Source organism: Stegodyphus dumicola, chromosome 9 (genome assembly GCF_044657685.1).
Source record: "Stegodyphus dumicola isolate Sdum_Otavi_A_Nest chromosome 9, ASM4465768v1".
NCBI lineage: Eukaryota > Metazoa > Arthropoda > Arachnida > Araneae > Eresidae > Stegodyphus > Stegodyphus dumicola.
Genome location: NC_140776.1, coordinates 39,196,548 through 39,224,522, shown reverse-complemented (window position 1 = coordinate 39,224,522; position 27,975 = coordinate 39,196,548). Strand labels below are relative to the sequence as shown.

Below are 27,975 nucleotides of genomic sequence, written 5' to 3'. Positions count from 1 at the left end.
GAAGACAGCATTGGTGTAGTGGTGACGCTATCGATTTAAATTCTGCTGTGAGTGTTGATAAGAATTTGTGAAGTTAATTTTATGTTTAATAAAAGAGATATTAACTACAAGTATTTATCGAAATGAGTTTAAGTTACGTTCAAGTGGCTGAGGATGAAGGCGAGGAACCGATTGAAGTACCATGCGAAGAAGATGGAACGCTTTTATTGACAACATTGGCTGCACAATTCCCTGGTACTTGTGGATTAAAATATAGAAATCCTGGAACAGGAACTATGAGAGGAGTTCGAGTTACTGATGGGAAATTGCTTCCACCTCCAGGATCTGGTTGGGGAAATTCCTTATATATCTGTGTTTTTCCTAAAGGTATGAAATTCCGTTTTTTGAATTGGTATGATTCTAACAGTGTATGTAGGCTTAATCATATTACCTTGGCCTCATTATGATTCAACACTGGTGCAATTTCATTTTGTTAAAGTTCTTTGTACTTAACTGCAAATGGATACGTTGATGAAGGTATATGTAATCCTTAATTTTAATTATTGGGTGATTGACAGAATGAATATTAGAATAAATGGAAGTTGGAACTTCCAATTATTTTAATCGAAGACTGAAGAGATGACATATAAAGTTTGACATAAAGAAAAGTTAATATTAATATTTATTATCACATTTCGATATTCATTCAGACTTCTGGAGAACTACAATATGCGGAATTTCTATAGTCATGTACGTTTTCAGTGCAGATTAAAAGTTTAATAATGATTTTCTGAACAGAAGTTGAACATCCGTAGTTGTAAAACTGATATTAAGTGCAAGGTTTACCTCCAGTATGCAAAATTATTATAGAAATAGATATAAGAAAATTTTTATGTTACTACTATGATTACGACAAATTAGGAATTAAATATACATTGTGTATCCCTATTTAGTAGAGACAATTGGTGGGGAAGTGCAGAATCGCCCACTGCTTGGCGAGATTTTAAGAATTGCACATACTCGGTATCCATGTACACATCGACCTATTCACAGAAATGGCATTGTGCACTCCCTTGACTTTATACATGTACACGTTGACCAATTTTCACTTAAAAAGTCAAAGAAAATTGACAAAAATCCAATTTTTCTTACTTTTGTAAAAAGCACCAAACAAACGGCAATCAAATAAGTGGGCGATTCTGCACTCTAGCTTGTTTGAGATTTGAAAGGATGGAGGATGTTTTCCAAATGATTATGTGCAAGGAAAAGGGAACATGTAACAATTTTTACTTTTTTAGATGCTTCGCAGTGTTACCACAAATTAAGAATTGATTTGTATCAATGTTTGCACCTTTTCCCTTTTAAGAGAGAAAATTTTTTTTTTAAGTAAAGAATTTCTAAATTTTGTGACATTAGGAAATGATTCAAATTGTTCACGTTTTTCTTAGTGAGGGATTAGTTGTGATTATGGGTGAACAAAAAAAAAAAAAAAAAAATGTATAAACTGAATTTCCTTGCATAATTTTTTCTTTTTTTTTGTTGGTTTTATTGTTTGAAGATCAAGAAGGGGAAAATTATGCGAATAATTAAATTTCCAAAGGATATAGTTCCACCAAGAACAATTAAGCACAGTTAACTATCACAATAGTATTTCTTTAAAAGAAACATACATTTCAATAAGGATGAATATTATAGTGTCTAACAAAATGTTGGTAGTACAGTCAAAAGTCGTTAATTCGGACTCCCATAATCCGGACCTCAAAGCTAAAAACTTTCTGCCCATGCGCTGCGTTGACACATGCGCATAGGCGTTTATGCGTGCACGTAAGACCTTTTACCACTGTGCATATGCGTGTGCGCAAGCACAGAATACATTTCCATGTGCGCGTTTTATGTATAACGGACGGTATAATCTAAAATTATCTAATTATCTATTTCAGTTAATGTTGATGATTGCGTTGTTCTTAAATCTTCGAATTGGATCCGGCTTATTATTTTTTGCAGACTGTAAGAGGAATTTTATAAAAGTAAACTTGAACTTTTGATTATGTCAAATGGAATTTCTGATTCTGGAGCTCCCAAAGGATCGTACAAAACGAAAGTATGTTTCAATGTCCATCAAACAAAAAGTGGAATTACTGCAAAAAATGGATAAAGATATGAAGAATGTGACAGAGAGGTTAGTGAAAACGAAAAAATTTCGATTGACAAGTTAGTCGGTATTCTCGGCACAACAATTATAGGACTTGAACAGCGGAACTTTGTAACTGAACAAGAAATTGTGTCTGTTTATAGAATTAAAGAGAAAGTATTATCACATAAAACGAAGCAACTTAAAACAACTCGCAAAACTACTCTGATATGCGCCCTCAAGTCGCCAAATATTTTTGGAGAGAAACTTCACGCTGCCATATTACTATCTAAATTTTTTTTCTACATTTCGAACTTTAAGCCTAAAATGTCTCCAAAAACACGGTTTTCGCACATGCAAAAACTACGTTTTGAACACACGATTTAAGCTAAAATTCCGAAACAAAAACAAAAAACTTAGATAGCAAAAACGTAAAGTTTCTAACCAAAAATATTTGACAAGAATCCATGTACACAGCGACATTTTTTAACTTAAAAAAAAACATCTACGAATGGCACACTGTAGGAACGAATCTACGAACTACGTACACCTCGCTTTAATAAATTAACATAACAACAATAAATTTCAAAGAATACCATGTACACAGCGTTCTGTTTCAACTTTAAAAAACATCTACGAATTGCACAATCTACACTAAAAACAAATCAAGAAAATAAACTAAAATAAATTTCAGACAATTCAAAAAACAACAATAAAACGGAAATTCATACAAAAAACAATGAATATAACATTCTACAAAATAAAATGCACTTACCATAATGAAAGCTTCTTTTAAAAGCAGAAATATCTTTCCCCCCCTTATCTTTTCAGATACAGAGCATACAAAGTCCAAAATACATTCGTTAATAAAATTTTGCCAGTCACACAACGTCTGTGAAGAAAACTTCCACGATTTTGCTATATCACATGCCTTCCTACGATTCAAAATTTCAAAAGTAACAATAAAAACTTCCTCCAACGTTAACTTGCTACACGAAAACTTAAACTCCGCTGACACCCACTTACTTTATTAGCAACAATTTTACTGCAAACCCACACAAGTCTATCAGAAACACCATTTTTCGTCCAAGTTCCCATATCAGCTCCGCATTTCGGACACGTCAAACTTCGTTTTAAAAGTCCCTACTCCCACAGAAATTCCAAAAATACACTACGATCCCCATAAATACATCCGTGAACAAAAGACTCGTTAACAACTCCAACATCATACCTTTTCATACTAAATTTACTCTGCACACAATCTAAAATACGCGGCTGAAACCTTCCCACCACGTCTTTCATCGCAACATAGGCCATTTCAAAAACACACGCGACACGAACCAACTAGCAATTATTAAACTACTCCACCAAAAGATTTTTCAACGTCGACATGGTTGCCATACAACATGCAATCGTGCCAAAAACCAGCGTAAAACGCATATCGCCACATTTGGTGAAATTAGGGCGTTTATTAGAGTTGTACCCAACTTGCATTGAAAGAAATGTTTAATAAAGTAAACAAATAAATATTAAGCTTTTTTTTTTTTTTTTGTAAATTTTGATACCGTTTAGATTATAATTATTCTTTATTTCATAAATTAAGGTTTCATATTTTTAATTTTAGAATTTCTGCATGCCATCTTACGAGATTTAAACTGATGATCTATAATCCGGAATCGCCGAAGTCCCGACGAGTCTGGATTAATGACTATTGACTGTATTCTGTGTAGTAGATCGTATGAAACCACAGCTAAAATATATGGATAAATGTGCCAAATTTAAGAAACGCTTCCATTTAACTAACATTAATTGCAAATTGTGCATAAATTTAGAACAGATGATCTTTTTCATTCCATATTTTTAAATCACCATTGAAATACTTGTTTAATGTATCGATAATGCTATAGAGATAACAGTTAGGTAATTGCTTTAGGATGAAAAGTCTACAATAAATTTTTTTAAAGAAAAGGTGTCGTTCCTGATAGAAAATTATGTTTGAAGAGCCACAAGATGAGAATGTGATTACTTCATAACTCAATAATGGAATGGCACTTGGGAAATAATTGTACTGAGAAGAAAGGCTTAACACAATATTGGTTCAAAGGTTTAAAATTCCCTTCTTTACTGCTTGAGGTTCATCTGTTTTTGGTATTAAGACACAACATCTGTTGAATTTTGTGAACTCTAACTGAAGGTTATTATATACAGCACAATGGTAGACTAACCATTATATGCATGATAATTGTGTCAATGATTCATGCCTGTGTTAAATCAGTGGATGTGACAAGATAAACAAACCTTTTAGCTTGAAGAAAGTAAACGAAAACCTTTTAGCTTGAAGCAAGAACAATGTTGGGCATGTTCTTCTGCTGTATATTTTCAGCAGATTGCATGGAGAATCAAATGAATGTTTTAGTCACTTTTTCAAATTGAGTGGTGAGAACTTTATCAGATTTTATAAAATTAAATATCACAGAAGGAAGCATTATTTATACTGATTGCTGGAAAGCATTTAAGTCAGATGAATTGGAGATGCCAGTATTAAACATTTTACTGTCAACCACAAATATTTCATGAATCCCAAAAGTGGGTGTCGTACACAGATTGGCTGTGGAGCAATGTTAAATGCCATAATACAGGGTTTGCCCAGAAAGTAGTAGAACTGAATTTAAAAATAAATTATTCACAATTTTGACATATAGACTTAATACAGAGGTTGTTCGCACATTTTTATATGATTTTCGTTGTAATTATAGAAATATTTTGCCTATCATTTTTATGTTTTAAATGTTCTATTTGATAACCCTTATTCTTTAGTATCTTTCTACACCATAATTTTGAAAACAGTCAAGCCTTTTGTAGTATCAAAAGAGATATTTTATCTGATTCCTCACGAACAGCTAGCTTGACGTTTTGATAACCCGCTTTTTAAAAGTGCAAAAATACATTAGTGACAGATCAGGAGATTTAATAGGGATCTGATTGAAGGGTATAGCCTTGATACCCATTTCTTTTTTTCAGGAAATTAACAATAGATTTTGATGTGTCGCTGCTTGCTTTGTCTTGATGCAGTACTACTGATTAGTCAGACTGTGTCTAAAGAGAAGATATTTCATATTGTTAATATTCTGTAATTGACTGCCCGATTCAGAGAACTGCTGAGTAATGCACTGTCGCCAAAGTAGCAACCCAGAACTGTTTTAAATCTGGCAACCCAAGAATGTTTGCGTATGCATTATGCTGGCACTGAGGTCAGCTTTTGAAATTTGATGGTCGTCTTTGTGGCTGCTGCTCATCAGCTGTTCTAATGTGATTGTGATAATAGTTAAACCAAATCAATGTGAAACGTTGAAGAAGAGTGGGAAAGTAGTTTGTCTTCGAAAAAAAGAATTTAGAGAATAAAAAAAGAAATAAAAAAGTAAAATAAAATTAAATAAAAAAAATTAGAGACCTTTAATAGAAGTTTTGCTATGTTTGGATCCGAGTCCGTATAAGAAAAGTTTTCTTGAAGCAGCCATAGACACATGAGCAATGGTCCAGCCTTTTGGAAAATATTGATCTCCAGAAAGCTAGGGGGGGATATATCAATTTTAGCTACCTATTTAATACATCTTGTTGTTTAGGAAATCTATATACTGACACTTTAGGGCCATCATTATAATATCCTTGGCATAACGGCACACAACACTTTAAAGGCATAAGGAAAACCGAAAAAAGTATCAAGATTAAATTAAGCAGATATTCAACCTACTAAAATAATGCTTTGGTTCATTAACACGTCCTCTCATGACCAAGGATGAAATTTCCCAAACTTGCTCATGCCAACTGGATGGCCTTGGTTTTGACCGAAGGGGTTATCTTTCGCACCCCATTAAGATAGCCAACAGTTTGTGACATCACTAAACTACCAGCCTTTAGTAAGGAGGCTTGTGTGTAAGAGGGTGTTGGGCATTGCTTACTGACTTCATTTTGTCTATGTACATGTCGATTTATTTTCACTTAAAAAGCCAAAGAAACACCCAATTCTACACTAGAACCAAACAAAAAATATATAATCTCAATAAACTGGATTTTAAATCTAACAATGAAATAACATAAAAAAGGAAATACATATTATCATATCTACGCACTACACAAAGGAAATATGTGTTTACCTTATTTAGAAATTTTTGTCTCTTCAGTCTGTGGCACACAAAATTCCTTAACAGCATCCAAAAACTTTCCTCAAACCATGTTTCCCTTCTGATGGAATGCTTTATAATGAGCACTTGAACTTTTCTTGTGACAAACCCATTAGAACAATCTTTACGTTTGACCATATGCATTTCCTTCGTACAAGCAGGACACTTATAATTCCGTTGAATTACATCCAACAAAGATTCTTTTCTTGTGTCCTCAGTCATTTCGAAAAGAAGAATAAAAAGAAAAACCCTTCTGTTCTTTCATTCTGTACAACCGAACACTCACTTTACTACTGGCAACCATTTTACGATGCACAGCACACAAAACGCAGTGTACTTCCTCACTGACATCCAACAAATATTTTCCCATCCATCAAATTCACCACAATTGGGCAACCAGTCACGTTATAATAGGGTCTCTGTAATATTCAACTACTCAGATTACAATAAATGAAACAACAACTAGTGATAATCAAAGGGGCACTCTAAAATACAGGCTAACCATCTAGGGAGCTGTTGCATCAAAAATATTCTGACCATATGTGTATAGTAGTTTGCATTAACAGTTGTGGCATTTCCTGTATAGTCTTTAAAATAATATGACCCAGTAATGCCACATAAGGAAAATGCACATCATACCGTAACCTTCAGCCTATGTAATGGCTTTTCATATAACTGATTTGAGTTTTCATCGTTCCACTGTCAGCTCACACAATCACCATTCTAAGAAACAATTTTATGTAGAAAGTATCCTATAAACTGTATCACTGATGTTGAACAATAATCGAAAATCATCATGTCCCCGTGTGAACAGAAAAATAAACTGCTGGACACTTCCCACTTCACTAATGAATCCTGTATATATAATCAAAATTTTGATATTATACTATGTTGTGACATGGCATGATCTTTTTTATAAGTTGCAATTAAATTCATTATTTAATAATATTTGAGCTCAAAAATTAAAAGCAAGTAAGCTCTCATAGCTCTTTTCGTAATGTAGAATCAAATACATAGAACTGCAATCCTCATTATAAGGAATGGCACTGTCAACCAGCCAAGTAATGGGATGTCTCTCCAATTATGGATGATGCACTTCCTTTAGAATTCTGTAGCAACTGGCGACTGTTGCCAAAATTTCCACCAGTGGTTGACGAGATAATACGGAAGTACCCAAGAAATATTTTGTAAGAAAGCGAAGACTCGCAAACAGAGATTCGACTAATATTGTGTTTTTATCTTGTGATGCTTATGTTTGGTAAATTTTCTTGATGTAAATTGTTGCAGTATTCTCATATTGATGTATTGTTTAAATGTTAATTTTTTTTCTCCGTATTTAATATTTTAGTCACTGAGAACAAGAGAAAATCTTGTGACCAGCTTGAAAACAGCTCTGCAAAAACTAAGAGAATGGAGACAAAGCATAAGTGTTCCGATCTTATTGTTTTGGGTTTACCATGGAAAACAACAGAACAAGAGCTTCGTCAATACTTTGAATCATTTGGGGAAGTTTTAATGGCACAAGTAAGAATTTATTTTAAAAAGTGTTCTTTAATGTCATAATATACGACAAATGTCTTACTGATACAGCTGGTAAAATTTGTATTGTCAATTTTCATAGAAATGCCAACCAATTTTAAGAGGTTCATATGATGTTTGATATATTGGAGATATTTCACTTGTAATTCACTTTGGTAACTTTTGGATTAGCCATCATGAGTATGTTAAAAATATTAATATTATTGAGTTAATGGAATTCATGTGTTGTAAATTATGTCATTAATGTATATATTTTCTTTTTGATTTGTTCTATCAAAATTTTTCCTTTGCATTTTATAAAATTAGTACTTATGGAATTTAATTAAAAGATATATAGTACTACAGATATTTTTCCAAATTTTCCCCCCTTTTCCGATTAAAGAACTGTAATTCATCCATTAATGTCACATGACATATCTCATGATCTCTCATTTCCCTCACACAAAATAATGTGTAATCGGAACTGAGTACTTCTCACATTATTACCAAAGTCCTAGGAAGTAACCTTTATTGCCTCCAAAATGTCGCCAAACTACCTGTTACCATATTCCAAAGATCAGCCAATAAAAGATCCAAAACCTTTTACCTCTAAATTATCTATTATATTATAAACGTCACCAACGAATTCATACCGCAAACATTAAAAATGGTTACAAATACTTAGTGTCAACTATTTAAATTATTTCCATGCACGTTTACTTCCACTGAAACGTATACCAAATACATATAATTCACAAAATAACTATCATTTAATTAAAATATAATTAAATTCAAAAACACTACTTAAAATATAAATGAGCACATACATTAAATTAATAAAAATTACCTTACAATCCTAATTACTTTAAACTAAATCATTGCTAATAACAATTTTCCCAATAATACCAAATTCCTTTCCACCTTACATTTAGAACAATGCATAAAAATAATATCCTCAAATAATTAAAAATACTAACTTACCTAATCTTCTTCAGAATCTTGATTACGTGGCGGATACACTTTTCTAATTCATTCAATAAAATTATTGAAAGATTTTTTCTGCGAATTTTTCCTCCATACTTCCTCCGCTAAATAAAAAGCAAACTTCTCTTTATCACAATGCCTAAATACCCATTTCGAATTCACTTTAGTTAGGGCCATGGGATCCAAAAATTAACGAACACTGTTTCACATAACACAGAATAAAGCTAAATACAAAATTTCCAGATTTTTCCCCGATTTCCCCCCTTTTCCGATTAAAGAACCGTAATTCGTCCATTAATATCACATGACATATCCCATGATCTCTCATTTCCCTCACGCAAAATAATGCGTAATCGGAACTGAGTACTGCTCACATTATTACCAAAGTCCCAGGTAGTAACCTTTATCGCCTCCAAAATGTCGCCAAACTACCAGTTACCATATTGTAAAGATCAAACATTTTATTTATTTTATATGTGGAAATGTTCATATTTGGAAAGGGTAAATACAGTAAGACCGCGCTTAATGCTGTTTCGTTTAGCGCTGTTTCGGTTTAGCGCTCTTTTATTTCAACCCAGGGATTCTCCGAAATTGTGCGCAGCGCTAGGTTTCCAAATAACATATCCGAAACAGTGTAGTTGTGTTTCTTGCTTTGTGGACGTATTTTTATCATTTGAAACATTTGTTGACATTATTGTAAGTTTAAATTTGTATAATACTATAACGATTAATACAGTGACAAATATTATGATCTTTAGTTTTTATCATGGGTGATAATAAAAAACAAGAAAAGAAAGCAACCAGAAAAAGCATTTCACTGGAAACTCAAATGCAAGTGATTAGAAGATTAGATTCCGGTGAACGTCAATCTCAAATTAGTGCTGCATTGATTTTGGCAACTTCAACAATAAGGACAATTCTTAAGAATAAAGAAAAAATACTGTCATCGGCAACTGCAACTACGTCAAGCTCTGCAACTAGAATTACCCGTTCTAGAAATAACATTATAGAGGAAATGGGAAAAAGACCGTCTATATGATTTGACGACGAAATTGAACGCAATGTGCCATTAAGCCAATCTATCATAATGCCTTCTTGACAAAAAGGCAGAAAATTGGAAACCCAGAATAGACTGAATGATCTGACTGAGAATTTTATTTGTTTTTAAAAGTATATGCGTTTATATTGTTTTTATTTTTGTAAGAAATAAATGTTTGATTTTATTTTTATTAAAAAAAAATTATTAAATTTAATGCCTAACCATTTTTTATCCGTCTTTCCCTAACCCCATTATTTACATATTAAGATAGCCTCGCTTAACGCTGTTTCGCATTACGCTCTACTTCGATGGAACGTATCCCCCGTGTTAAGCAGGGTCTTACTGTACTTTTTCGCGATCAGGTAATTTCATGTATGTTCTTTTTACCGGGTTTAAAGATTGAGAAAATTGTCATGTATTTTCGTGAAATTTTTCTAATTTATGAGAAAAAAGCAGTGTACATGGATATAGTGAAGAGTGTGCGCAATTCCATTTTTGTGCAATTCTGGGATTTTTTTTAAGTAACAATAAGTCGACATGTACATGGTTTAGTGATATTTTAATTAAATGATAGTTATTTTGTGAATTTTATGTTTGTAGGAATTTGGTACGTTTAAGTTGAAGTAAACGTGCATGGAAATAATTTAAATATTTGATACTAAGTATTTGTAATGCTTGCGGTATGAATTCGTTGGTGACGTGTATAATGTAATAGATGATTTAGAGGTAAAAGTTTTTGGATATTTTATTTATTTTATATGTGGAAATGTTCATATTTGTAAAGGGTAAATACTTTTTCGCGATCAGGTAATTTCATATATGTTCTTTTTACCGGGTTTAAAGATTGAGAAAATTGTCATGTATTTTCGTGAAATTTTTCTAATTTATGAGAAAAAAGCAGTGTACATGGATATAGTGAAGAGTGTGCGCAATGCCATTTTTGTGCAATTCTGGGATGTTTTTTTAAGTAAAAATAAGTTGGCGTGTACATGGTTTATGTATATGTGTTATTTTGAAAAACGCGTAAGGAGTATGGTATTGTGCACTTTTTCCCAATTTTGCAGTGAATATTTGTCATGATTAAGCAGTTTTGTTTGATAAAATTTCTAGCATAAGTGTAATTCGGCTAGTAGATTGTTGGAAGAAGTGTTCAGTAGATAAATAGAAAAGAAACATGTCTTTACTTCGTGAAGACAAAATGGCGGCGGGGAAAAAAAAATAGAGGGTTGCTATAGGAGAGTTGGTTGCCAAATTTTCGCCAAAAAATCGCCAAGTTACCATAATGTAAAGATCAAACCTATATTTTTATTAGTGTTGATTAATTTTTGGATTGCATGGCGCTGTCTAAAGTGAATTCTAAATTTTTAATGCGTTTATCTGATAATTCAAATAATTGGTTGAATAGTGTATGAGTGTAGGTTTAATTGCGGATAAGTATGAATGTCCAAAATGTGGGAATGAAATGAGATTGTGTGAAAGGAAGGATATTACACATAAGTTTGAATGGCGGTGCAAGAAATCTGGTGTAAATGAACATTTTGTGAAACAGAGTGTAAAGAAGGGTACGCGGTTTGCTGAAAGTCGTTTGAGTATGGGTGAAATTTTATTAATTTCTTATTATTGGGTGAATAGACTGCCAGTTGACTACTGGATTTCGGATTTAGAAATTAGCAGTAGTACTGCAGCTGATTGGAATTCTTTCTGTAGGGAAGTGTGCGTGGAATTTTGCGAGAATGATATGGGTATGCTTGGTGATAGAAAGGGTATGCGAGATAGAAGTAAAGATTGCTTATTAAGTTTTATTAAACAGTATATTCTACCTGGTACAATAATCATATCTGATTGCTGGAAATCATATGCATGTTTGGAGGATGAAGGTTTTCAACATCTTGCTGTGAACCATAAATATCATTTTAAAGATCCTGAAACAGGTGCACATATGAATACAATAGAGGGCACGTGGAGTGCTATAAAAAGCGCCATTCCGAGGCATTGTGATAAAGAGAATTTTGCTTTTTATTTAGCGGAGGAAGTATGGAGGAAAAATTCGCTGAAAAAAATCTTTCAATAATTTTATTGAATCAATTAGAAAAGTGTATCCGCCACGTAATCAAGATTCTGAAGAAGATTAGGTAACTTAGTATTTTTAATTATTTGAGGATATTATTTTTATGCATTGTTCTAAATGTAAGGAGTAAATAAAGTAATATGGTATTATTGGAAAATTGTTATTAGCAATGATTTAGTTTAAAGTAATTAGGATTGTAAGCTAATTTTTATTAATTTAATGTATGTGCTTATTTATATTTTAAGTAGTGTTTTTGAATTTAATTATATTTTAATTAAATGATAGTTATTTTGTGAATTATATGTATTTGGTATACGTTTCAGTGGAAGTAAACGTGCATGGAAATAATTTAAATAGTTGACACTAAGTATTTGTAACCATTTTTAATGTTTGCGGTATGAATTCGTTGGTGACGTTTATAATATAATAGATAATTTAGAGGTAAAAGGTTTTGGATCTTTTATTTATTTTATATGTGGAAATGTTCATCTTTGGAAAGGGTATATACTTTTTTGCCATCAGGTAATTTCATATATGTTCTTTTTACCAGATTTAAAGATTCACAAAATTTTCATGCATTTTCGTGAAATTTTTCTAATATATGAGAAAAAAGCAGTGTACATGGATATAGTGAAGAGTGTGCGCAATGCCATTTTTGTGCAATTCTGGGATGTTTTTTTAAGTAAAAATAAGTCGAAGTGTACATGGTTTAGTGATATTTTAATTAAATGATAGTTATTTTGTGAATTTTATGTTTGTAGGAATTTGGTATACGTTTCAGTTGAAGTAAACATGTATGGAAATATTTATTTTATACCTGGAAATGTTCATCCTTGGAAAGGGTATATACTTTTTCGTGATCAGGTAATTTCATATATGTGCTTTTTACCAAGTTTAAAGATTCACAAAATTTTTCTGCATTTTCGTGCAAATTTTTGTAATTTATGAGAAAATAGCAGTGTAGATGGATAAAGTTAAGAGTGTGTGCAATGCCATTTTTGTGCAATTCTGGGATGTTTTTTTAAGTAAAAATAAGACGACGTGTAAATGGTTTATGTGTATGTGCTATTCTGAAAAACGCGCAAGTAGTTTGCGATTGTGCACTTTTTCCCAATTTTGCAGTTAATGTTTGTCATGATTAAGCAGTTTTGTTACGTAAAATTTCTACCATAAGTGTAATTCGGCTAGGAGATTGTTGGAAAAAGTGTTGAGTAAATAAAAAGAAAAGAAACATGTCTTTACTTCGTGAAGACAAAATGGCGGCGAAAAAAAAAAAAGTAGAGGGTTGCTGTAGCAGAGTTGGTCGCCAAATTTTCGCCAAAAAATTGCCAAGTTACCGTAATCCAAAGATCAACCGATATAAGCATTTAAAAAGTCTGTAAAATATCAAAAATGTCAGTAAAATTTGTAATGTTAGTATGTGAATGGGGAAATAGAGTGTTAATATAGATATTGAAAGTATAATAATAAAATTATAATGAATATTGTTCCTAGTTTGGAGTAATGTGTTTTGAATAAGAGTTCTAAGTATATAAAATGAAAAGAGAAGAAAAAATTGCGAAATGGTGTAGGAAAATTGACTTAATTATGATTAAAATGTTATTTATGTTGTAAATCTGCATTACGGTTGGTTCATATGAGGTAATATGTGAATGTGGATATTTTTATCTTTGATATGATGAATTAATACTCTGAATCAGTTATCCAGTAAGTGTATAATGAAATTAATTTATTGGTTTCGTTGACTGGAGTAAGGGAGATAGCATACATGTATCTAAGTGTTGGCACCTTATTATTAAAGATTATTGCAGGCATGCAAATGACGTTATATGATCGCAAGGTCTCAACCTCGCAACCCATTGCAATAAATTAATTATCTAATCAAGGGCTGAATATTATCAACTAACTTCAACTCAAGGCAGGTTTGATACTATCAAAGTAGCAGTTTTGCTGCTCTCATACTACTTGAAGCGCCCTTCTATGGGACAAGAAGTTCTGATAGCCAGAACACAGTAAGAACATTTCATTCTAATCTCGGCATACACCGAAAGTTGGAGTTGATAATATTCAGCCCTTGTTTAGATACTTAACTGGTTGCAATCGTTTGCGAGGTTGAGACTTTGAGAACCAAAGATGTTTGAGTGTTTGCCATCAAAATCTGGGCTGGAATTAACGCTCGAATGGTAGTTTTTCGGTTTTATTCGTTTTGTGCACTCTCTGTGAGTTTTTCATTAAATTGATTGTGCAGCTTTTGGTCTCGTTCATTCGCTTTCCAAACACTGTTGTAAGTTCAGGTTGGAATTCAAATAGTCCTCTTTTCTGTCTCAGAGTCTTCAGAGTGGAATGCGACCCTCTGTTCTATGGTAATTATTGCTCATCTGGATGAGTACTATCACCCATCTTAATTTGTAAAAGCAATTTAGAATCACCTTGTATACTAATATTTATATATGTATGAAATATAAATACGAAATAAGGAAAAAAATTCTTCTGTCTGAATTTAGGAAACTTGTTAATTATGCTGAGAATGCACTTCTCAAAATTTTACTTTACTGTGATGTTGTAAAAAGAATGTATCATTTTGGAATTTCGAATGGATTGAGTAATGTAGTTTGGATTAAAATTTAGCAGGATTAGAGCAGATTTTCTCATCTCTTAAATTTATTTATAGAAAATTTATTTATAGAAAAAATTAAATACTTAAATTTATTTATAGAAATCTCTTAAATTTATTTATAGAAAAAAATATATGCAACAGTTAAAAAAAAAAATTACAATAATATGCACTCATGTCCATAAATTAAGGATAATGCAAAATCACGCAGACAAAGAGTTAGAAGCAAAACAAATTTGACTTAATTGTAAAGCTTATTTATTAAACAAAAGGTAAAGAGCAAAAAAAAGACGCTATATGTTTGATATTATTAAAAAAAATAGCGTATTTTTCTCCCTGGAGCAAATTACAAAATATATATATATATATATATATATAATAAAAAAAATCTGAAATGTTTCAGATTTTAAATTACGTCCAAAGGGGCGTTTTTTAACATTTTGTGTGTTACCTTTCTTTATTAAATATCATGTTCCTCGCACTTAAACCATAAGATCCAGTGCAACAGCAATATCGCAAAATAGTTTTAAAACGAGCATATCTTTAGAATTTCCGATACAGAGACTCACGCGCAGGAGATAAAAATGTTTTTTCTGCACAATGTTGCCATTGCTCGCTTTGAAATCCTTGAGTTTGTTAATCAAAAATTCGTCAAAGTTTTAAAAAATAGGAAATCGATCATAAAACAAATTTCAAATTTCAAATTTGGTCTTCCACATGCCCATGTTCGTTGGAGGATTACGTTATTCAAAATTCGATGACTCTATGTACCGTTGTTTTATCACAATACGAGAAATATACATACATTTATGCAGATTTTTCATTATTTAATTTCTTCAAATATAATGCAGGACTCTAACATTTTGTGGCAACAGTTTGAAAAGTGAACCGACATTTATGAGTCTGACGCAAAATGCCAAAACGAAACTAATAGTCCTTCGGGATTCAAATCTCTTTGGACTAAAAAAAAAAAAAAAAACCTATTTACAAAAAACCAATATTACATTGTTGGTATCATTGTTAATACATTGTATGTCTCCCAGACGATGCAATACAGTTCGTACAACGCCTAGGCATGCTGAGTATCAAATTGTCGATCTGATCGTGGGGGATATTACACCACTCAAAAAGCAATGCTCTCCGAAGTTCCGGTAGACGGGCTGCAACTCGTCGGCCAAGCATGTCCCGGTGAGAATGCTGTCCAGTCCATACGGGTGATATCCTCCGATTGAAGGTATTCGCTGATGACGTTTGCACTGTGAGGACGGGCGTTGTCATCCATAAACACAAATTGTGCTCCCATGGTGCCCCGAAACAAATGTACATGTTGTTCCAGAATGACGTCCCGATAGATTTGGCTTGTTATGGTTCCAATTTGAACATGCAAGTCAGTTCTAGAATGCAGAATAATTCCACCCCAAACGAGCACTCCTGCATCACCGTAACAATGTCATTCAATGATGTTTTCTTGGGAGTAACGGGTACCTGGAGCTCTCCATATGAAAGTCCGGCAAGAATCGGACTGCAAGCTAAACCTGGACTCGTCGGAAAACATCACATAAGCCCACTGTTGCGGTGTCCACAATGCATGCTCTCTACTCCAGGATAACCGCAGGCGACAGTGAGTTGCTGTAAGTGGAACGCATCTGACAGGTCTATGAGCATATAGACCAATCTGCCCTAAGCGTCTGTACACGGTCTGCCTTGAAATTGTCGCACCAGTGGCTGAAGAGAGCTGACGAGACAGGTGTGAGGCTGCGCTCCACCAGTTTCTTTTGGCAGTAACTGCCAAATACCGGTCCTGATTCGCCGTTGTAATGCTGGGGCGACCTTTGCTGTAATGTCTACTCACATTACCATCATCTTGGAATCATTGCCAAAGCCTGGAAATGACACTGGGCAATTCCAAGTTCGTCCGATACTTCCAGTTGGGTATGCCCACATTCCAGACGGCCGATAATTCTACCATACCACGTAAAAAATCATCCAAATGCATCCTTTGTGTCATAACTATTTGGTTATAGCACTGAAATGCTTATAAAGCGCCTGCGAACAATTTTACTTCTTTGCCTGTATTCCTTATATATCAGTCTCTTACACTCTTGTCATTGGTGTAATTTGGTTACTTCCTGAAATTTGCATATGATTCTTGAAGATGTGTGTAGTGATTTTACAGGTGATATATTTATTTTAGAGTTTGATTTCCGCGTGACTCCGAATTATCCTTAATTTATGGACATGAGTGTAGATTCAATTTTTTATTTTCTTTTTGAATTCAGTTTCATGTTCTATTTATTCTATTGTGTATATGCATGCATATACAGTCAAAAGTCGTTTATCCGGACTCGTCGGGACTTCGGCGATTCCGGATTATAGATCATCAGTTTAAATCTGGTCAGATGGCATGCAGAAATTATAAAATTAAAAATATGAAATTGTAATTTATGAAATAAAGAACAATTATGACCTAAAAAGTATCAAATTTTACAAAAAAAAAGCTTAATATTTATTTGTTTACTTTATTAAACATTTCTTTCAACGTAAGTTGTTTAAGTTGCTCGTTTTTTATGTGATAATACTTTCTCTTTAATTCTATAAACAGACATAATTTCTTGTTCAGTTACAAAGTTCCGCTGTTCAAGTCCTATAATTGCTGTGTCGAGAATACCGACTAATTTGTCAATCGAAATTTTTTCGTTTTCAGTAACCTCTGTGTCACTTTCTTGGCTATCGGAAGCGAATTATAATGACGAGGAATTTGATTTAAATCATGTCAAAGACTTAGTACATCGAGATGAAATACTACATTTAGTAAGGAATTGTAATGCAAATAAAATAAAAACATCTACCCTGAAGATAAGGATAGTGCTGACAGATCACCTTCCAATTCATAGTGTGCCGCGGCGTCCCCCCCGCCGCAGAGCAGCGTGAAATTGATAAACAGATTTCGGAATGGTTAGATAAACAAAGAATATGTCTTTATCCATTTTTTTTGCAGCAATTCCACTTTTTGTTTAATGGACTTTGAAACATACTTTTGCTTTGTAGATCCCTTACATATTAGTAAATATATATCAGAAATTCTATTTGACATAATTGAAAGTTCAAGCTTACTTTTACAAAATTGTTCTAACAGTCTGCAAAAAATAATAAGCCGAATCCAATGCGAAGATTAAGAAACAATGCAATCTGCAACTTTAACTGAATTAGATAATTTTAGCTTAGCTTATACCGTCCGTTATACATTAAACGCGCATTCGTAAACGTATTTTGCGCATGCGCACATGCATATTCGCAGCCGTAAAGGTCTTACGCGCATGCGTCAACACGTAAAAAGTTTGTAGCTTTGAGGTCTGGATTATGGGTGTCCGAATTAACGACTTTTGACTGTATAGGTTTGTATGTCTCTCTCTATATGGACACTTGCCAGCTTACATACTTATATACCCACAGATTGTTTGTATCGTGAATTTTGTTTATAAAATTTTACTAGGTTGGCATATTCCACAATGGTGTTCATAAGATAAGAGCTATAAATATTATCAAATAAACAGTTAAAAAACAAATAATGCATTTAAAATTTTAAATACTGTATAATTAAATAATTATTTTACTGTACGTGTCTTGGATTGTTGGTTAGAGTAGATTGAAGGTGCCCCTTGGCTAAGTTCTTGTTTCATTTATCGCCATCTTGTTGTTTCATTTATGGTAACCTGAGTATTTGAATGTAATGAAAACCCTATTATGATGTAATTGGTTGTGTGATTGCGGTGAATTTGAATGATGGGATGAATTTTGGATAAGAAGTACATTGTTGTTTTGTGGTTTACATGGTAAAATGACTGAATGTTGTAAGATTAATTTGAAGTTTCTGTACAGAACAAAAGGGAAAAAAAGCATTAATTGACTGGTGTGTAAATGAAGGTTTACCTAGTTACTGTTATTAGTGTCCTGTTTGTAGGAAGGAAATGTGTACGGTCGAACGTCGTAGGATACTTGCGCTACGGAGGATATTTTTTACTCTTACTTTTGTGAATTTATGTGACGATGCCAGTATACAGATTCTGGTTCAAATAATTTTAGGTAGTTTTTGGGTGCTGTTAAGGAATGTTGTTTGACTGAAGATGGGGAAATTTGTAAATAAGGTAAGTGGATATTTGTGTAGTGCTAAAATGAATTTCCTTTTTTATGTTATTTCATTGTTTGATTAAAAATGTAATTTATTGAGATTCTATATTTTTGTGGGCTATTCCTTTGACTTTTTAAGTAAATATAGATCGATGTGTACATGGACAAATTCAAGGGAGTGCGCAATGCCTATTTTGTGCAATTCTCTGATTTTTTTTTAAATGAAAATAAGTCAGTGTGTACATGGATACCAAGTTTGTGCAATTCTTTGACTTTTTATTTTTGATTTATGTAGCTGCGATTTTTGGCCAAAAATCGCCTCTACACAAAGCCAAAATAATAAGTCGAAGAATTGCACAAACTCGGTGTCCATGTACTGTCAAAAATCGGTTGTTATTGTCAAGGAGCACCCGTAAATATATTTTTGTCGGATTGTCATTTTTAAGGCGGAAGATCTTTACATGGATTTTGGTGCATTAATGTCCGAGTCTGTGTCCGATGATTCGTTGATAAATAAAAGGACATTTATGATGAGGAGACTGGAGAAGTTGCCATATTAGATGGACCTGCAATGCTGATTTCTGAAGTGCCTTAAAATAATTATCTAAACATAGTCTGAAACATTCCCCGTCCCTATTGTAAATAAGACAATAACACTATATGAGCAGAAGACTTTATTCAGCAAATCTCTCAGAATTTTTGTGTTGGTTTTTGGAAAGAAAATGAAGTTTCCATTTGTTTATTTTCTCTGTGACTATGAGCAAATTTTACTCTAGATTTGGTCATATCTCTAAATGGCTGTAAATTGGGGAATGTTTGTATACATCTGTGTATTTACTGTGAAATCTACTTTAATATCTGAGAATTAAGGTCAACATAAAATTGAATTTCAATTCATATCGTTAACAAAAATGCTTGCAATAACATTGCATTAAAAAGGGGGGCATTATTGAAAGCTTAACGAGGTTAATTATAAAAAATGAAAATATTTAAATTGGTTATCTAACAGTCCTATAATATGAGTAAAATATAGAGCTATAGTACAGTCAAACGTCTTTAATCCGGACTTGTCGGGACTTCGGCGATTCGGGATTATAGATCATCAATTTAAATCTTATATCAATCATGCCCATTCTGGTAGTTCCTCATAGTACTGCAAAGTGTGAGAATTTTCAATGTTCTTGCAAATAGAAGTCCCATGCCGTTTCTGGTAGTTCCTCATAGTACTGCAAAGTGTGAGAATTTTCAATGTTGTTGTGAATAGAAGTCCAGAAATCCACAATGCTTGGGACCAGAGCTTGTGTTTATCTATTATTTTTGACCAATGAAACCCACTCAGATTGACCCTGCTAGGATTGACATCCAGTGTTGTTTCATTGGAAAACTGAAAGGTGCTGATAGAATTTTAAAGTATAGTGAACTGTCTAACAATCATGCCCATTCTGGTAGTTCCTCATACTACTGCAAAGTGTGAGAATTTTCAATGTTGTTGCAAATAGAAGTCCCATGCCCATTCTGGTAGTTCCTCATAGTACTGCAAAGTGTGAGAATTTTCAATGTTGTTGCGAATAGAAGTCCAGAAATCCACAATGCTTGGGACCAGAGCTTGTGCGAATTTTAGGATTTCAGGACAGAAAAGATAAAGCATAATATTCGGACTAAAAGTGCAAAATAAATAAGGCGTATTAAATACATTTAATTAAATTATTATACAGTCAAAAGTCATTAATTCGGACTCGTCGGGACTTCGGCAATTTCGGATTATAGATCATCAGTTTAAATCTGGTAAGATGGCATGCAGAAATTACAAAATTAAAAATATGGAATCGTAATTTGTGAAATAAAGAACAATTATGATCTAAAGGGTATCAAAATTTACAAAAAGGAAAGCTTAATATTTATTTGTTTACTTTATTAAACATTTCTTTCAACGTAAGTTGTTTAAGTTACTTCGTTTCATGTGATAATACTTCTTCTTTAATTCTATTAAACAGACATAATATCTTGTTTCGTTACAAAGTTCCGCTGTTCAAGTCCTATAATTGCTGTGTCGAGAATACCAACTAATTTGTCAGTCGAAATTTTTTCGTTTTCAATAACCTCTGTGTTACTTTCTTCACTATCGGAAGCGAGTTGTAAAGACGAGGAATTTGATTTAAATCATATCAAAGACGGAGGACATCGAGATGAAATACTACATTTAGTAAGGAATTATAAGCCAAATAAAATAAAAACATCTGCCCTGAAGATAAGGACAGTGCTGACAGATCAACTTCCAATTCATTGCATGTCGCAGCGCATGTGTCAACGCGGCGCATGTGCAGAAAGTTTATAGCTTTGAGGTCCGGATTATAGATCATTCTGGATTATGGGTGTCCGAATTAACGACTTTTGACTGTATTTATATTTATTAAAATCTTTTACTAATATTATGGACATGGACACAGTTGTTGCCAGGGTAGGTATATGAAAACTCACCAGTAAACGACTAACTTGCTAACTGAACATTAACATGCATCTTATCATGCGCTAAATTACTTGATAGATTATTAGATGATAATATCACATCAACAGTGAAATTTATTGAAGAAGATGTGTAAAAAATATAGTGTACGGAATTTCTGATAATGCATTTTATAGAAACCATCCCATTTATGAGACAAAAGCTTTTGATGTAACTTTAAGTTGTACAAGGGGGGAAAAATGAGCATCAAGTATAAATACTGTTAATAAGTAAGTTGAAAGGTGGCCTTTATTTATATAAATTTTATCTTTAAAATTCAAAATATAGATGTTTGACAATGATGAGCATTCATATACAGACCCATATTAAATGCGTGTGTGTAATAATTTTTGTAATATTTTCTTTAAATATTTTAATTTATGTATATTAATGAGAAGATATTGATTTAGTATGTTTTATGAAATAATGTGCTTCTGCAGGTTAAAAAGGATCCTAAGACTGGTCAGTCTAAAGGTTTCGGTTTCATAAGGTTTAGTAATTATGAATCTCAAGCACGAGCATTATCAAAACGTCATCTGATTGATGGAAGATGGTGTGATGTAAGAATTCCAAATTCGAAGGTAATATGTATATATTTATATCATATTTATAGAAATTTTTCTGTTTGAGAAATATGAATGCTGAAAATTATTATCAGTTGCATAATTTTAGCTTCATTTTTAGCATTATATAGATAGTCTAATATAACTAACTACTCTTAAAGAAATATATGTATTACTGACAAAATTTGATACATTCTTTTGTTATTCCGTTACCTTCTAGAGTTTTGGTAGGTGGAAGAAAAGTAAAAATTTAAAATAAAACACAAATTATTACTTCAATTTATTTTCCTGTGTAACATAATCTATACAGGAGCAAAGATTTAATTCCTTTTTTAAAATATCTGACCTGGACACGACTTCCTTGTCCTATTAAATTGGATGTCCTGCCTTTCAAATTTATGCACCTGTTAATGAGAATGCAATAATTTTTTGTGCACTTCATTTAAACATATTTCCTTGGATTGTTCTAACTTAATTAACTTATTTCTCAAGGCAAGTTGAAAATGACGTAAAAAATTCAAATTTTGAAGTTAAGCATCTCAGTCGATTATTGTCATGTAGGAGTCAAAGAGGCTCGTTAATTCAAATTTGGTTACTTTGAACCTTCGGTTAATTCGAACTAATCCAAAGCCCCTCCCCCCAAAAAAACTTATATTGGAATTAATGTTAAAAATATCTCATTAATTCAAACTGTGATATAGACACTCATGCTGGCTAGCTAGCTTTAAAAGGATTTATTAACAGAGCACACAGGAACGGTTACAAACAAAAGAAATATACATAAAAATGAAACATATCCTAATGGAACATCAAACATTAGAATAACAGAGACATAGTAAACTATCATCATGGCGGCTGGAGGTCGACTGACGTTTTTCCACTTTGCCACTAGATGGCGTTTCAATAAAATAGTTCGGTTACAGTTCATGGCGTTTAATAAAGTAGTTTAGTTACACTTAAATAGTTCTGTTACAAAACTAAATTTTTATCACTTCAGTTAATTCAAACCAAAAATTTGACAAAATTAATTTCTTTTTCTTTAAGGGAGAAAAATATTTTTATTTATTTATTTATTTATTTATTTATTGTGTGTGTGTCAAAATCATCTGTATTTCTTTTCTGTGTAAAGAGGCACATGCCTTTATTCCTATACTATTGCATTTCCGCTAAACATTACTGGCTGTTGTCTTGCTGTCCACCTCTTATCAATGCATAACAGACAATGCTCCATGGCCTAACCTGTTTTGGATTCATTCAGAACCCTTTATGAATGGTTAGGGTAGGGAGGGAATTATTTGTTAGCAGTTTTCTTTTTTTAGAATTTCAGAAAAACCAGTCTTTAGTTTCTGGAGAGCTGCATCAGTTATGCTCACTGTGCAGACAAATTTATATGCTCTAGTTTGTCTTCCTCAGTGTGTGGCATGAATGTGTAAAACATCAGTATGTCTACCCATTGAAAGTACAAAACATTAAACTTTGAAGACAAATGATTTCTAGTGGGACAATGGGATATAAATGCCTACGGACAATACTTTTGAGTTTTATTAAATAATTACTATGAAATTGCCTCTGACTTGTTATTTATTGACTGCTTCTAATATGTAACTATGACAAATGATGGCAAAAATAAATGTACAAGGAAATTAAAAAAATATGTCTTAAAACCTTTATTTAAAAAATGTTAATATTTATTCTATGCTGAATTTTTTTTTCATAACACCAAATGAGACAGAAAAGCAATTCACTTCATTTGCAACATTAAAAATATTGATTAGATTATTTTTATTTCATAATAAGGATATTATTAGGAAAATGGTTGATAAAAAATAATTTAATAAAAAATGGCAATATATAACCATGATATATTACAAAAAAATAAAATAAAATATAAAAATTATTTTTTATTTTATTTTTTTGTAATATATCATGGTTATATATTGCCATTTTTTATCAAAAATTTATTAATTTCTAATTAAATTTTTTTAAAGATGATTGCCAAAATCAACTTGTAAATCAAAGATAATTGATACTTAATTGTACTTTAGCGAAAGTAAGTGCTAAATTGCTCCCTAGATAGTTTTTTTCCCTAACTTTCTGTATTTAAATAGAATGCCATTCCTGTCAAATTTGATTCTATGATTAATTTTTATTAAATTTCTTTTCTATTTTTTGTAATATATATGAGTGTTTATTTTAAAACTGTGTGCTATAATTTGTCATTTTTATTTTTTCAAAAGGATGGTCAAGTTGCTGAATTAAACAGAAAGGTTTTTATCGGCCGTTGCACAGAGGATATCACTGCAGATGATTTGGAAGAATACTTCTCTAAATTTGGTGAGGTAACAGATGTTTTTATCCCCAAACCCTTCAGAGCATTTGCGTTTGTAACGTTTCTGCATCCAGAAGTTGCACAAAGTCTCTGTGGTGAAGATCATATTGTGAAAGGTGCAAGTCTGCTTGTAAGTAGTGCTGTACCAAAAAGTGCAAATGCGAACTATCACAATCGAAAAGGAGATGGTCGCACACCAAATCCAAATTTTCCACACAATCCAGGATTTGGGCCTAGTCACCATGGTGGGAATGCAAGTATTTGGAATCAATCTCCATATAACATGCCTAGGGGTGGGGACAACATTCCTAATTTAGCTCAGTTGAGCACCACTTTAGGCCTTGGAAATCCTAATCCTAACCAAGGGGCTGGAAAGGGCATGAATACAACCCCTCCCACTCTCAGTATGGGGGCACTGAACTTGGGAGCGGCTTTACCTTTGAGTTCAGCAGTAGTAGCTGCAGCATTAGGTCAAGCTGGTCTTGGGATATTGGGAGGTATTACAAATCAAGGAAATTCAGATGATTGTCCTAATCCTAATGTAAATACATCAGGTGCTGGACCTAATGCCAATAGTATGGGTGGGGGTGGCTGTCCTACATGGATGAATCAGACGTCAGGCAGTAATGAAGGGCCTGTACCATGGAGTCCAAGAGATTCCAAAGGTTATGGTATGCCGGTTTTGAATTAAAAATTACTCTGTATTTTCAGTTCTCATTCATTGTTAAATACTTATCATCACTTGCATTTTGGTTGAATTTGAAATATGTATATTTGACATAGCCATTTATTATATTGTTAGTTTATATTATATTAATTTGTTTATGGAATGGATTAATTGGTTTCTTAAAAAAAGTTTATTTTAGATTTTCTAGAAGGTTGCATTTTATCTTCATATAAATTGCTTTAGATGCCAGCACACATTAACTTATTCATATTTGAACAAAATTTGTAAAAAACGTAAACCTGCCATTTGTTGTTTTTTCCAATACTTAAAATTAGCAAATATTTTAAAATATGTATTTAATATGATTTCCATATTTGTTCTAGACAGATTTATAAAATTCACCATTTAAAATTGACATAGTGTGTTACACTTCAGTGATATAGCATTGTATATTTTTGAAAAGTGCCTTGCTGAGAGAGTGTGTATTTGGCTCTTTGAGCTAAACTTTAGACTGTTAAAAGATTTTAAAGCCAAATCATATAAGCTATAAAAATATATATTATTTGTCATTAATAGATCAGTATTCTGAAGCTATGCAAAGGAAAAAAAAAAAAAAAAGGTAATTGTATTTTCCTCCGTTCTCCACTGAATACTAACCAGCTGAAGTATTATGGCCTTCTTTGTTGTGAATTATGGTGTTTATGTAATTTGTAATTAGGTGTATGAATGTGTAATTATGAAGTCAATACATGTATAATCTTTGAAGTTTGTCTTCAGTGTGTGTTGCATTTATTTAAATGTTATATGCTGTATTTACTCACATCATACTTGTTTGCATTCTATCGCAAAAGAATTATTATTCTTGATTTCTGCTGAAGAAATATTCAAAGTTGTTAGAAGCAGATGCTTGTTAGTATGATATGTACAGTAGAACCTTTATTGTTATTTTTTAAGAAGCATAACAAGTGTTTAAAAATCAGAGATACATTTCATAATAATAAAATTTTTTAATATGCCATAATTTAATCATCTAACAAGTTATGAAATAAATTGGTAGAAATTTACCTTTTTTTTTTTTACTTATGTCTGTTAAATTCTAAGTGTTTAAAAAAAAGGGAAAGAAAGAAAAAAATGTATTGCATTTTCTTTATAAATACTTGACATACGATATATTACTAAGTTGTATTTTTTTTTTTTTTTTTACTTTAAATTTAGTGTTTTAAAGCTATCATAGCACCGTGAAAAAGAACTATATATTTTAAAGCATATATACTTCGTTTTATTCTCGTATTCTGACCCTCTCCTCCTTCCCATTTCTTTTTGTATCTCTGCTTGAGATTGTGGATATTGTATGTAATTAAAATTTCAATGTTTAAGGCAAAGAAATTTTTTTAAACAGATCTCTTTGTATATTAATCTAGAAGTTGCTTTGACTAATGAGTCATTTGTTTCATATCCAAATAAATAGGAAGTTTCATCTAATCATATCATTTTTCATAATTAGAATTATATTTATTTCGGATATGAAACTTCATTTTGCATGTTGATAATAAATTCTGTATGTTCATTTTCATATTTCATCTAATTCATCTTTATTTTAAATTGTTAATTATTGAATTTGTTTTATTGATCTGAGTTCCCTTTTCAATACATAGTAATCATAAAAGTAATTTGATTTGGCTATGTACCTTGTTGGTTTTTATACAAAAACTTCCATCAAAGCAATTAACCAATAATTTCAATAAGGTATCAAAAACATATTTTGTGCCTTTAACTGAAGTTAGCTATAAAACTAGAAACAATAACCGTTGTAATGAAATTAAATAAGTATTTTAAACTTAAAGCTACTGTTCTGTTATCAGGACCGGATTCAGAAATATATGAATGTATGTGCTTGTTGTGTATGTATGTATGTGCATCTGTGTGTATATGTATACATACATTCGTGCTTACATATATACATGCATTCAAGAAAAGGTTAACGCCCCTGTAAATCCAAACCGAATTTCTGTTGCAGTATGACAAAGCAGAACCAGTACATCTATGCATACAAGCATACATACTTTTCTGGATCTGGTTCTGATAACAGAACAGTACCAGCATAGGTATAGTAAAAGCTTTTTCAGAGAAATAACTGATTAAAGTTCTACTGTTACGTGTGCATTTTTGGCTGGTGTCGGAAAATATTTAAATTTTCTCACCATATATCAGCCATTGTGTGAGTAAATTTCACTTTGTGATTAAAATCTCTCATTGTTAGACACTTCTTCAGTGCACCAAGTGGTTTTAAATATAATGTGACATGAACACTTTTTCCAAAGGAGGGTTGTACTAGAAAATTTGAAAATTGACTGTTTATTGCAGTACTTGCATAAAAACAGACAAAAATTAGGTTGGTATTGAACATATGTGCTTATATAGTAGTTTCAAATTTTGATGACTTAGAGACCTGCCACACTTGACCTTCTGTAGAAGTCTGTTGTATAGTATAGTTCTGAATTATTTTTATTTGTAAGGGTGGAGTTTACATACTGCAGTAATTAATGTGAGTATATTCTGCATTGTAAAATAATTCATAGAAGTTGAGAGTATTGATGGGTTAACTGGTTTTGAAAGAATGTGTTCCATTTCATTAAAATAACTTAACAAAAATTTGAACTTTGCATTGAATGAATTTGGATATGTAACTTCCTTCTCTGTGATTAGGTGAATTAAATGAACTGTGTCATCATCAATTCTAAATATGAATTTATCTCAACAATATTCTGTTACTCTTTGTGCTAACCTATCAATAGCTCATTTTCATTTATATTTAATATGTTCTATTTCCACTTACAATGTCTGAAAGTTTAATAAGACAGTAGTATAACTTCTGTTGGCAAATATATGTACTTTGTAATTTTACTTGTTTTTATTTTTATCTTCTGTATGGCTATCTATTTCTTTTTAAAAACTTGTTTCTTAAATATTAGATTGATATGACTAGTTCATTTTTTTCTGAGTAACTTTTTAATCTTGTACTGCAGTGTTAATACTTTATTCATATTTCAAATACTTCTATTTCCTGTGGTATATAGCTTGCGTGTGAGTATAGATTATAAAATGTATGCAAGTTGGATTTAAAATGTATTTTGACGGATAACTGGTATATGAATACCTATGTGTATGTATTGGATGTGATTGATAATGATTATTTGCTGCATGTTGTCTTGAGTCAATGGCTTGTAATTATGCAAGATTGTCTGTTTCAATAAAAAAATTCTTTACTGAA

General features: G+C 32.1%; 1 protein-coding gene across 1 annotated transcript; it reads left to right on the top strand.

Moving 5' to 3' along the window:
- TBPH (TAR DNA-binding protein-43 homolog) lies at positions 1–27,975 on the top strand. The gene is made up of 4 exons (XM_035353389.2): positions 1–366; positions 7,640–7,815; positions 21,586–21,726; positions 23,946–27,975. The coding sequence occupies exons 1-4, from the start codon at positions 123–125 to the stop codon at positions 24,726–24,728; spliced, it is 1,344 nt and encodes a 447-aa protein (XP_035209280.1). The 5' UTR covers positions 1–122; the 3' UTR covers positions 24,729–27,975.

Bases quoted from the DNA above. Each gene is read 5' to 3' on its own strand.
- TBPH (XM_035353389.2), top strand. From the start codon at position 123: ATGAGTTTAAGTTACGTTCAAGTGGCTGAGGATGAAGGCGAGGAACCG. The intron at 7,816-21,585 runs GTAAGAATTTAT...GTGCTTCTGCAG, and splicing joins GGGAAGTTTTAATGGCACAA to GTTAAAAAGGATCCTAAGAC. The intron at 21,727-23,945 runs GTAATATGTATA...TTTTTTCAAAAG, and splicing joins TAAGAATTCCAAATTCGAAG to GATGGTCAAGTTGCTGAATT.